This window comes from Stegostoma tigrinum, chromosome 7 (genome assembly GCF_030684315.1).
Source record: "Stegostoma tigrinum isolate sSteTig4 chromosome 7, sSteTig4.hap1, whole genome shotgun sequence".
NCBI classification, from domain to species: Eukaryota; Metazoa; Chordata; class Chondrichthyes; order Orectolobiformes; family Stegostomatidae; genus Stegostoma; species Stegostoma tigrinum.
The window spans coordinates 80,189,490-80,201,896 of NC_081360.1; the positions used below are offsets into that span (position 1 = coordinate 80,189,490).

Below are 12,407 nucleotides of genomic sequence, written 5' to 3' on the forward strand. Positions count from 1 at the left end.
GCTGTCCCAACGAACAGTTATCCCATTGAAAGGAACAATTTCTATGTTAAACTTGGCTTTTTTTGTTAGCCGTTTATTGGCTTAATTTAGTTCATAATATTTACTTCATAAAACCAGGATTCAAGTTCCAAGTTTTCCAACTTTTATGCATGCTTCACATTCTTTTCGCATTTGTTACTAACAGTTTTTCTATGTAAATTCAATACATTTGCCTAAGTTCTGTAAAACATACTTTACAGTTACATTTTCTATTTAAAATCTTTTGATGATGACTCTGCATACCTTCAGGGGGCCTGGGATTTGATTGGGACAGAGGTTACATCATTGAAAAGATAAATGCCTTCATAGGTAACACATGATCCATATTATTTGTTAAATTAGTTATGATTACTAGAAGGAATTGAAGACAATTTTCAAGGCTTTTTTCCTGTTACATATTCATGCATGTCTTGGCTTACATTGCTTCCCAGGCCACTAATATTTCAATTTTTCTAAAAATTCCTTGATTCCAAATCTTTGGCTTCTTAATTTTCTACCTGTAACCTCACTACGATTGCAACTCTCAAAGTTCTTGAAACTTTGTTCCAGGTCTCTTGCGCATTTCTGATTTTAGTCATATCATCACTGATGGTGTTGCTATCAGCTGTCTTGTACTTAGCCCAGCAATTAACTTACAATTGTCATCTTTCTCCCCGGTTTCTCCTGCTTCATATAATTCCTTAAAACCTACCTCTTTATACAAGCTTGATGGTAGTCCTATTGTTTTATATAGCTTGGTGTCAAATTCATTAGATATCTGCCCTTGAGAGTTGCTTCTATTATAGTTTAGTGGGCTACCAGTACTATATAAATGCAAGTTTTTGTTGTAGATGGCTCCAGTTTATCCTCTTTGCTTTGTTGCCTCTCCCAGAAGATTACATTGCTGTGAGGTCAAGGGGTGGGGCGGGATGGAGGGGAGAGGAGGGGGAAATGAAGAACTGTTTGATCATAGTGTTCCAGCAATCGAGGTATGACACAACCTTGACAGAATAATTGCATCTTCCAAGCTCGTCAATAATATTTGTTAACACAAAAAAATTACCTGGAAAGATCTCTGGATAAACTAAGGCTTTAGGGCATAATGGGTAGCAACCACAGTGAACTGCTTCCAGCCTAACAAATAAAAACATTCAATAAGTTAATGTAAAAATTAGAATAGGTGTGATAATATCAGCAATAATGCAAAAAATATACTCATAAAATTACGTAGCATAAGGAATACCATATGCGTCCAAGTCTAAAAAATCCAGTAATATATAAAGTGATCGGTACTCCCTTATTAACATAACTAACTACCTTACAGTGCACAATTCTTAGCACAATTATATTATCGTCACTTTCCTGGTCTGATTTGACACTATTCTAAAGTTTCTAAGATATCTGCACCTTACTTGGATATTGATTGGGTTGCAGTACATGACCTAAAATAAAACCCTAAGCTTTTTTTTGTTTACAGGGAAGTGGTCAGCTGTTGGTAGCAAACCAATTGTTCCTCAGTAATAATTTGGCTATTTTGGTACAGACAAGCCAACCGAGAAAACAGGAGTCCTTTCAAATAGAGACTGTGGTCATGGTTTGCACTAAAGTAATTTCAAAATAAAACATTTATCACAAAATTACAGATTTTGTTGTGCTCTAGTATAAATCGTATACTTTTGAAATCAACCACTGAAAACTACAGTCAGAAGCAGTTTGAAAGTCTAACTGTGGACAGTAATGGCCTGCATTTTCCAATAGGCAGATTCCCTTCTGACACATACATAGGAGTTGCACATGGGGACATTGAAGAATCCCCATTGTAGTAGGCACAAATGGAATTGCTGGGAAATTTAAGGTCCCGCTGGGAAACTCCCCTATGCTTGGAACCCTCCAAAAGAAACCATTTAAATCACAGAATTTAAAGGGTTCAGTTGCAGTTGAGTACATAGTTACTCGGAATGTTAAGAATATTGAAACCTAATCTAGATGGGGGTAACATTTCAATCGATTCCAGTTTACTCTACAGACCCTTAACCACACTTCCCCAAATACCAAACTCCCCAGACCGTGCCTGTCACATCCTCATCATCATGGATCTGCACACACCCTCCCCAAAACCTCACCACATAACATGTTCCCTTTGCAGCTGGGAAATAATTATCTTGCCCTATTGCTGGAACCTCCCCTTCCCTGCTGTTCTTGCCCAACTTCCACCAGGTCCAAATTCTCCAACCCGACTAGAGGTCTGATCGTCTCCTGCTCCCCACTGGGCCTGTTATCTCCCTTTCACCTCAATCTACTCTACACACTTCACCTCACCACCTTGCACCCTACTCCCTAACTATTTGGCACCATTAAGTCCTATCACCCTAACTAGCACCATTAAGTTCTATCACCCTAACTACCTGACACCTCATCATCTACTTAGCATTTTAGCAAGACCTGTGAAGGTGACTCTGTGGTGCTGGGCCTTTACATTTCAGAATATGGCAAATGATTGCTGTGAAAGAAAGGTGATGTGGTTGTCTTCCTTTGACTATGAACAGTTTGTCAAAATGGAAGAATGACTTCAATCTTCTGAAGAAGCCCAGGTCAGAATCTCAGAAAAACTGTGTTCTTTTACTGCATAGAGAAAGACTCCTCACCAGTCCATATATGTACACACACTTTATATTCCACATATTGCTATAATAGGCTTTCACCTTTTAATATCATGTTATTTGTCCTTTATGTTGAAAAAAAGTTGCAATATTTGAATTTTAGGTTGCGTTCAGATCCTGTTTCAGTGATATTCACAATGATCTGGAAATGATAGGTCAATTGCTGTTTGAATGTTTCTTCAAACATGACTGTAGCCCTAGCAGCAACTTAGCTGAAAATATAGCATTTATATAGTCTCATATGGCTCAGGTTCTAATGTTGAGGAAAAAAAGTCAAATAAAATGATTGCTGATTCAATTATCGTTCAGGAGTTAGGTTTTTACTAAATTTAAAAAAGTTACAGCAAAACTAAATTAGCATGCTGACAAAGGAGCTCCCACAAACTTCTGACAGGATTTGGTGATTAGGTGAAAATAATTTCCAAAAACAATGCAAATTTTGTAGAATGCTCTTCATAACAGTAGTCTTTGCTAGTTTGAATTATCCCGGGAATCAGTCTGGTGAACATTTGCTGGACTTCCTCAATAGCAAGATTGTCCTACCTCAGACTAGAGACCACAACTGCACACAATACGCAAGGTGTGGCCTCACCAAGGCCCTATATAACTGCAACAAGACATCCTTACTCCGATACTCAAATCCTCTTGCTATGAAGGAGAGCATGTCATTAACTTTCCTCATAGCTTGCTGCACCTGCCGCCAACCTTCAGTGACATCCAGGTCTCGTTGCATCACACCTTTCCCTAAAACTGTTACTATTCAGAGATTTGATTTATTTATTGTTATATATACCTAAGTAGAGTGAAAAGTTTTGTTTACAAACAATACAGGCAGATCATAGTAAGCAAGGCCAGGTTATAGGTCATGCGCTGGGCAAGATCAACATTAATTAGATCAGCACTATTTGAAGTTAGAGAATCCATAATAGACAGTCTGATAATGGCCGGGAAAAATCTGTTCTAAACCTGCTGATGCGTGTGTTTAAGCTTCAGTATCGGCTGCCTGATGGAAGTGATTGTAGGAGAGATTGCCAGGGTGCGAAGAATCTTTGATGATGTTGGCAGCCTTTCCATGGTAAACAGCCATGTTAATGGAGTCCATGGATGGAAGGTTAACTTCCATGATGGTCTGGGCTGTGCACACAACCTTTTACAGTTTCTTAAGGTCCTGGGCAGTGCAGCTGTCATAACAGGCCGTTATGCACATGGACAGCGTGTGCATCTGTAAAAGTTGGTGAGGGTCGTTCTGGAGATGCCAAATTTCCCGAGTTGCCTGAAGAAGAGGCATTGTTGTACCTTCTTGACCATTGCAACTATGTTGCAAGTCGAGGACAGGTTGTCGGTTACCATCACTCCTAGGAAATTGATGCTCTCTAACCTCTCAACCTCAGCTCCACTGATGTAGACAGGGCTGTGTTATTCTCAATTCTTTCTGAAGTCAATGGTCAGTTCTTTAGTTTTGGGGATATTGAGACAGACACTGTTCGCACTGCACCACATCACCAATGCCTCCATCTCCTTTCCATTTTCTGACTCATTGCTGCTAAATATCCATCCTACCATGGTGGCGCCTTTAGCAAACCATTTGTTAAATGGCATTTGTTCAGAAATTGGCAACACAGTTGTGGGTGTACAGGGAGTACGGTAGGTAATAATCTGCCTTCCTGTTTTTTGTGACCAAAGTAGATAACCTCACATTTATCCAGAGGTTAGAAGGCAAACAGAGCATGACCATAGTTAATACTCAACTATACATTGCTACCGCTTGGAATGGGAATTGAGTAGACAGTGTTTTGATTCTGATCTATGACACTGCAACTCATTAATTTCACATTAAGCACCTTTAACAAATAACACCAGAGACCTGAATGACGTGATATTAATAAAGTTGAAATGGGGAGCAAAGATGACAAGATAAAACAAGATTTCAGTAAAACAGTGCTCATGTGGGTTTTAAAAACCTATTGTGTGTTGAAAAGAACAAAGTACAAAAAAAAATTACAACACAGGAGCAGGCCCTTCGGCCCTTCAAGCCTGCGCCGATCCAGATCCTCTATCTAAAATTGTCACCTATTTTCCAAGGATCTGTATTCCTCTGCTCCCTGCCTAATCAAGTATTTGTCTAGAAACATCTTAAATCATGCTATCGTTCCCACCTCTACCAGCAACGCATTCCAGGCACCCACCACCCTCTGCATAAAGAACTTTCCACACACATCTCCCTTCAACATTCCCCCCCCCCCTCACCTGGAAATTGTGACCCCTAGTAATTGAGTCCCCCACTCTGGGGAAAAAGCTTCTCGCTATCTACCTCCTCTATACCTCTCATGATTTTGTCAACCTCAATCAGGTCCCCCCTCAACCTCCGTCTGTCTAATGTAAATAATCCTAATCTACTCAACCTCTCTTCATAGCTAGTGCCCTCCATACCAGACAACATCCCGGTGAACCTCCTCTGCATCCTCTCCAAAGCATCCACATCCTTTTGGTAATGTGGCAACCAGAACTGTACGCAGTATTCCAAAGTCCTATATAACTGTAACATGACCTGCCAACTCTTGTGCTCAATACCCGATCCAAACCATGCTGCCTATCACTAATAAGTCCATTTTCTTTCAGATGTAAATAGATCCTGTCCCTCAGTATCTTCTCTAGCAGCTTCCCCACCACTGATGTCAGGCTCACCGGTCTTTAATTACCTGGATTATTCTTGGTACCCTTCTTAAACAAGGGGACAACATTAGCAATTCTGCAGTACTCCGGGACCTCACCCGTGCTCAAGGATGCTGCAAAGATATCTGTTCAGGTCCCAGCTATTTCCTCTCTCGCTTTCTTCAGCAACCTGGGATAGATCCCATCCAGATCTGGGGACTTGTCCAACCTAATGCCTTTTAGAATACCAAACACATCCCCACTCCTTATGCTGACTTGACCTACGGTAATCAAACATCTATCCCTCACCTCAACATCCGTCATGTCCCTCTCCTCAGTGAATACCAACACAAAGTACTCATTAAGAATCTCACTCATTTTCTCTGACTCCTCGCTCAACTTCCGTCCTTTGTCTTTGAGTGGACCAACCCTTTCTCTAGTTACCCTCTTGCTCCTTATGTATGAATAAAAGACTTTGGGATGATGAAACAGATGATAAAATTCATATTTATTTATGTAAAAGTATTATGACCCCATGACACTCCAATTTGCTTTGTCCCTGATTTGACAGCCTCTGTGTGCCACATTTCATGCAGTACAACAACGTAAACATAGGATAATCCCACACACAACAAAATACAAATAACAAGCTAATGTGGTTAAGTGTTACTGGTTAAAAGGCAAATCTTGGGCAGGTGTTAGAGGGAACTTTGAATAGTTTCATAGAATCTTGCAAGTATAAACAGGGCATCTCATCTGAAAGATGGCCACCAACAATGTAGCATTGAGTTAGCATCCTAGAATGAATTCAAGACTGTGCAGAAAGTAAGGAATACAGATTACCTGAGTCCTAAAAGCAGGCTGGTGGTCTTGTAATCGCTTCCATAATTGCATTATTATTCTTACTTTGCATCATGTTTAAAGATTTCACAGTGCTACCACACCACAGAAGATACATATCTGACTACTTTCCAGTGACCTTGAAATTACAAAGTCTCATGAAATCACTATGTCTGCTATTTCAGCAGAGACATTAACCTATTTATCATTGCTAAAATAATGATTCAGGAATTTTCAAATAAACTCATCGTCATACTTGTATTAGAGATAGTAGGAACTGCAGATGCTGGAGAATTCGAGATAACAAGGTGTACAGCTGGATGAACACAGCAGGCCAAGCAGCTTCAGAGAAGCAGGAAGGCTGACGTTTTGGGCCTAGACCCTTCTTCAGGGTCTAGGCGCAAAACGTCAGCCTTCCTGCTCCTCTGATGCTGCCTGGCCTGCTGTGTTCATCCAGCTCTACACCTTGTTATCTCATACTCATGCTGTGACACAGTATGTACAAATAAATTGGAATAATTAGTCTGTGTGTCTCTTTTATTCTGAGTACACTACTTTCAATCTCTGTACTGACATGATCAACCAACCCACAGGAGGACTAGACTCACTTTAGAAATGGTAGGCAATTTCAAAACATGCCCTACAATAATGTGGATATTGTGATATGCCACCGATTTCTCAGACATTATGAGAGATTCAGGAGTTAGACTGTAGCAGATAGAGCACTGAAATGAAAAGAAGTGTCCTAGAAACGCAGCAGGTCAGGCAGCAACTGAGGTGTTTCGATATGACTCTTCTTTGGAACTCCATGGAACCTGTTATCTTATAAAAGTGCATGTACACGTGCTGTGCTACTCTCGATATATGGGGAAATAAGAATAAACAGTCTATGTCCCCATTTAATTTGGTTACATTAGTACTGTCACCTATTTAGTGGTCTCATTAGTGCCTTGTATTGTGTAACATTCTTTGCTTTGCTTGCCCACTTCTTAAGTTGAATTATCTAACTGGAGTATAAGACACCAACAGATTTCAGTTACTCTTCTGTACAGTTACTCTACTCTACAGCTTACATTAACAATTTAGACTTGGAAATGGAAAATACATTCAAAATTTATGGATACCTCCGAATTGGGAGATGTAATTAAACAAAGAAAGAATGTGACAAAGTATAAGATGCGCCCTGACATTTGCTTGATTCCATAATGTTTAAGTATCATTCATTATACATCAGATATTGATGCAGTCTGCACCCTTATGGGGCCAGATCTACCCAATATTTAGGCTTGAGCTAATCAGTGACAAGTCGCAGTCTCACATTAGAGAATTGCCAAGCAATGACAATTGCCAACAGGAGAAACTCTAACTATTTTAACTTGACATTCAATGGCACTACCATCACTGTATTCTCCACCATCAACATTCTGGAGGCTACCAGACCATAGACCGAACTATGGGATTCATAAACATATATTTAACATAATTTATTTGAAGTTTGGGTTTTATATTTTGGGTTAGTAGCATGTGAGTTTTCAGTGTGTCTGAAGTTAATGATTAACCTGTAAATATTTCTGTGCCCATGGAGATTTCTTTTTCAACAATTTATAGGAGCTTCTTTGGTAGCATTAAGTTTTCTGGTTTAACATGGGACGTTTCATGATCTAGCAAGGTAAACCATTGTGTTTAAACTTGTTAGAAATTTATAGATTGAGGTTTTTTTAAAATTTAGGGGAACACACTTAGCTTAGAAAGACATTTTTTCATTTTATTTTGTTTTGAGCAGTTCTGTGAAGTCCTTAGACAGAGATGGTTGTGTACAGCAGTATTTCTGTGAAGGGGAGAGTAAAATGAAACTAGATTACCTTATTGCAAGGAGTTAATAACAGGTCCAAAGAGCAAGTGTTAGTCTAAAGCCTGAGGAGGTTAATTGAAGCTGAAGCTCCAGGAAGAAGCCATCAGCTTTTATAGTCTAAGAGTTAAAGTCACAGTTGAGATTAAAGTCACGGGTGTCACAGTTAAACCTCTTTTTTGGATCCATTGCAGTCTGTATGGTACAGGTACACTCACAGATCTGTTAGACTGTTCTAGAATATTGCTACCTCGATTAATCACTAACCATTTCTTTGTATTGAATGTCATCTGCAACTTGTCCATCCATTCCATTAACTTGTCCATGCACATCTGAAGCTCTTCACAATGCTTCAGTGTTCTATCACGTGCAGAATTTGAAATTGTGCCCCTGTACACTAAGATCTTTTTCATAGATATATAACTTATTACAAGATTCCCAACACCAACCCTTGAGGAACTCCACTGCAAACATTTCTCCAAGCCTCTACACCCATTAACCACTACTCTCTGTTTCTGGTCACTTGGCCAATTTCATATCTATGTCACTATTGTCCCTTTTATTCCATAAGCAATAGCTTTTCATACATGTCTGTTGTGTGGCAATATGTAAAATAACTTCTGGAAAGCTAAGCACACACAACCAACAACATCAATCAATTCCCTCTATTATCTCTTCAAAAAGTACCAGGAAATTAGTGAAAAATGGTTTGTCCAGAACAAATTCATCTAGGCTCCTTTAATTGACCTGCATTTGCAGCACAAGATGGAAAACGGAACAAAGGCAAATGATGATTAACTTAGATCAAGAGGGGTAGATGGAGACTCATGGGGAAAAGTACTGGCATGCAATAACCCCTTTCTCCATTGTTTCTCAATGAAACATTACAAGAACATTTGATATATGTCACAGCAATCAGCTGGATTTCAGGGTGTAAGTGCCAAACTTGGATTAGGAAATCGTACACATACCTTTAAGTTTTTGTTTAGGAGTGAACATTTGCTCTTCAGTTCAGACAGTGATTTAGAACTGAAGGAAATGCCATTTATTCAATTTAATCACACTTTTTACTTCATTATTCCGTTCAATAGAAACTGATTGTCGAACAAGCTTGGAATTACTTGGGATTCAACAAACTAAAGAGAAACATCACTGTAAATAACACTGAATTCTCAATCAATTGTTACATCAAATGGTACCCTGCTTTTTGCTTTATGCTTGTAAAAAGAATCTACTGCCATGTTCCTACTTGCGCCAAATCCTGTTCACATATCACCCCTGTGCTCACTGATGCACACTGATGTTAAATAATACCTTGATTTTAAAATTTACATCCTTATTGTCAAATCCCTTCGTAGCTCATCCCTCCTCTGAAATCCTCCATGATATCTGCACTTTTTAATTAGATCCTCAATTGATTACTGATTGTAATTATTCATCAGTGATAGCTGTACATTCAGCTGCTTCAGCATTATACTCAGGAGGTCTTTCACTAAACCTTTCTATCTCACAATATCCTTTTTTCTCCTTAAGACATTTCATAAAACCTACCTCTTTGACCAAGATTTTGTCATTTGCTTAATTTCACGTGACTCGGTGCCATAGTCTGTTTCAATGTAAGGCAATGCAAAAATACATACGGTTGTTGTTGTAAGTTAGCATCTTGTTCATTCAGAACTATTTCCACCTAAATCCTCAGGATAAGCACTCCAATCATAAAAGTAACATTCACAGTGAATAAAGAGTTACTTTGCAAATCACAATGAAATTCACACATTCTTGAGCTGTCATTTGAAATCTTAGATCGAAAGACTATTTTCACTCACTCCAGGGTGGTAATGCAATTTATGCTCTTCATTCTTTGATGTGATTTCAGTCAGATTTTTTTGTTGACTGTTGAGGGGTGCTGTACACTGTCACTGACATACGAAAATGTTAACACTGAAGACTTAAAAACTACATCATAAATGACCTAACCTGCATTTAATGTTCTTACTGGAAAATTCTCCAGCAAGTGAACTTGAAATCTAGTCTGGGAGAAAAGATGTCAAATAAAGTGTAAATTCCAAATAGGACATTTGAATTAGACTCCGTACTTACAAAATTAGCAACAGAACTAATTGTTTGTAGAAACCAAGTAGCACTAATTGATCTCCCCTCCCCATACTGCATCCCAAAACCAGCCCAGCTTGTCCCCACCTCCCTAACCTGTCCTTCCTCCCACCTATCCCCTCCTCCCACCTCAAGCCCCACCCCCATCTCCTACCTATTAACCTCATCCTGCCCCCTTGACCTGTCCGCTCTCCCTGGACTAACCTATCTCCTCCCTAACTCCACAACGACAATCATTTTTACTGGCTCCATCCCCACCTCTTTGACCTGTCTATCTCTTCACCACCTATCTTCTCCTCTATCCATCTTCCATCCACCTCCCCGTCTCTCCCTATTTATTTCAGAACCCACTTCCCCTCCCCCATTTCTGAAGGAGGATCTAGGCCTGAAACGTCAGCCTTCCTGCTCCTCTGAAACTGCTTGGCTTGCTGTGTTCATCTAGCTCTACACCTTATTATTTCAGCAATAATAAAGAGAGTATTATCCTATGGACAGAGCAACACAATCCCAAAACCAATGCATCAGATCAAAACCCTGCAGTCTTGCAATGTCATCATGAACTGTGGTGGACAAGTAAACAACTACATCGAACACAGGAACAAATATAGGCCATTTAGTCCTCTGAGCCTGTTGCACCATTCAATAATATCACGGTTGATCTATGGTCTAACTCCATATACCTGTCTTAATATCTTTGCTTGACAAAAAAATTATCTATGTCAAATTTAAAATTAAGAACTGATCTAACATTCACTGTCATTTATGTAAAAGAGTTCCAAACAGCTAGCAGCCTTTACAGAAGTGCTTCTTAATTCTCAGACTACGCCTGCAAGTTCAAAAATCTACAACCAGTGGAACTAGATTGTCTAGTTAATATCCTGAAGACTTCAATCAGATCATTCTCAACCTTGTAAATTCTAGAAAAAAAAAATCTGGCCTAATTTGTAAAATTTCTCCCCATATCTTTACTTCCAAGGTCCAGGAATCATTCTTGTAAAACTACATTGTATTACCTCCAAGGCCAGTACCTCTTTCCTCAGGTGTGGTGCACCTGGCACCCATGGACTGTGCCCCAAGATCATGCTGCCCAGTGTCTAACATGGAAATGCTTCGGAATAAGCACCAAATTCACGATAACCACTTTCATTTAGAACAGATTATCCTCTATTGTCACTTCTACTCCAGTACAGAAGTAGAGGCGTACAGTGAAAAGGTTTTACAATGGCTGCCTGTAATGGCATCATCTTAAGTATAAACACCTAGGATAAAAAGGGAATAAAAGGAGAAGTAGTAGCATTATTACAGTGTCTAAAATATAAAGTAGAAATAAAACAGTTATAATTTGGTTAAAGGGTTGACATTGCAGTCTAGTAAACACTATTCAAACAGTAGTAACTTTGCACGTGATCTGACTGCCCGGGCCAGAATCCAGTCCAACAACTGTCCTGCTCCACTCCAGCCTCCAGTCCTCTCCGCCCTGGCACTCAGGCGCATCAAGGAATGTTGCACTGCACTTGACTATGTTAAGTTTCTCACCATGTAACTAGTTCGCTATGTTTGGTCAGACAGAAAGCTGACTATTAATGAGGTAAGTTAGGCTATCAAGAAAGCACTTAACAAGCAATAACACTCCTTAACCGCCAACTCACAGCTTTTATTGTTATTATTCATTAATGGAATGAGGCTGTCACTTTCTAGGCAGCATTTACTGCCTACCCATAATTGCTCAGAGGGTAGTTAAGAGTCAACCACATTGCTGTGGGTCTGCAGTCACATGTAGGCCAGACCAGGCAAGGGTGGCAGTTTCCTTCCCTAAAGTACAATCGGCAATGAATTCTTGGTCATCATTAGATTCCTAATTTTAGATATTTTTATTGAATTCAAATTCCATCATCTGCCTTGGAGGGATTTGAACCTGGGTCCACAGAAAATTATGTGGGTTTCTGGATTAACAGTCCGCTGATAATACCACTAGGCCATCACCTCCCCAGCTAGCGAGAAACTTGCCATGCCACTTGTGAAAAGAATGTAACCTGAAGTGAAATGCTCCTGATATCAGGATCAAAATCGCTAGACTTCTTGACTGATTCCACTATTAATCTAGCCATTGCCTAGATCACTCAGATGCCTATAACATTCTACATAGAAACTTCTTAAAACGTTGTAATGAAGTGCCATAATTCTAGCAGACAGCCAATTTCCTATTCTTGTGAACAGCCCACAATAAAAGCTCAGCAATGACATCTGCAGCAATCATTCACCAATGCTCTTGAGAA

General features: G+C 39.5%; 1 protein-coding gene across 12 annotated transcripts in view; it reads right to left on the reverse strand.

Moving 5' to 3' along the window:
• gtdc1 (glycosyltransferase-like domain containing 1) overlaps positions 1-12,407 on the reverse strand; it is a 417,621-nt gene that overhangs the window by 102,166 nt on the left and 303,048 nt on the right. For all 12 annotated transcript variants that reach the window (XM_059647446.1, XM_059647444.1, XM_048534511.2 and 9 more), the window contains one exon: positions 1,082-1,152. In XM_059647446.1, the coding sequence (XP_059503429.1) occupies positions 1,082-1,152 (71 nt within the window). The remainder of the gene's footprint in view (positions 1-1,081; positions 1,153-12,407) is intronic.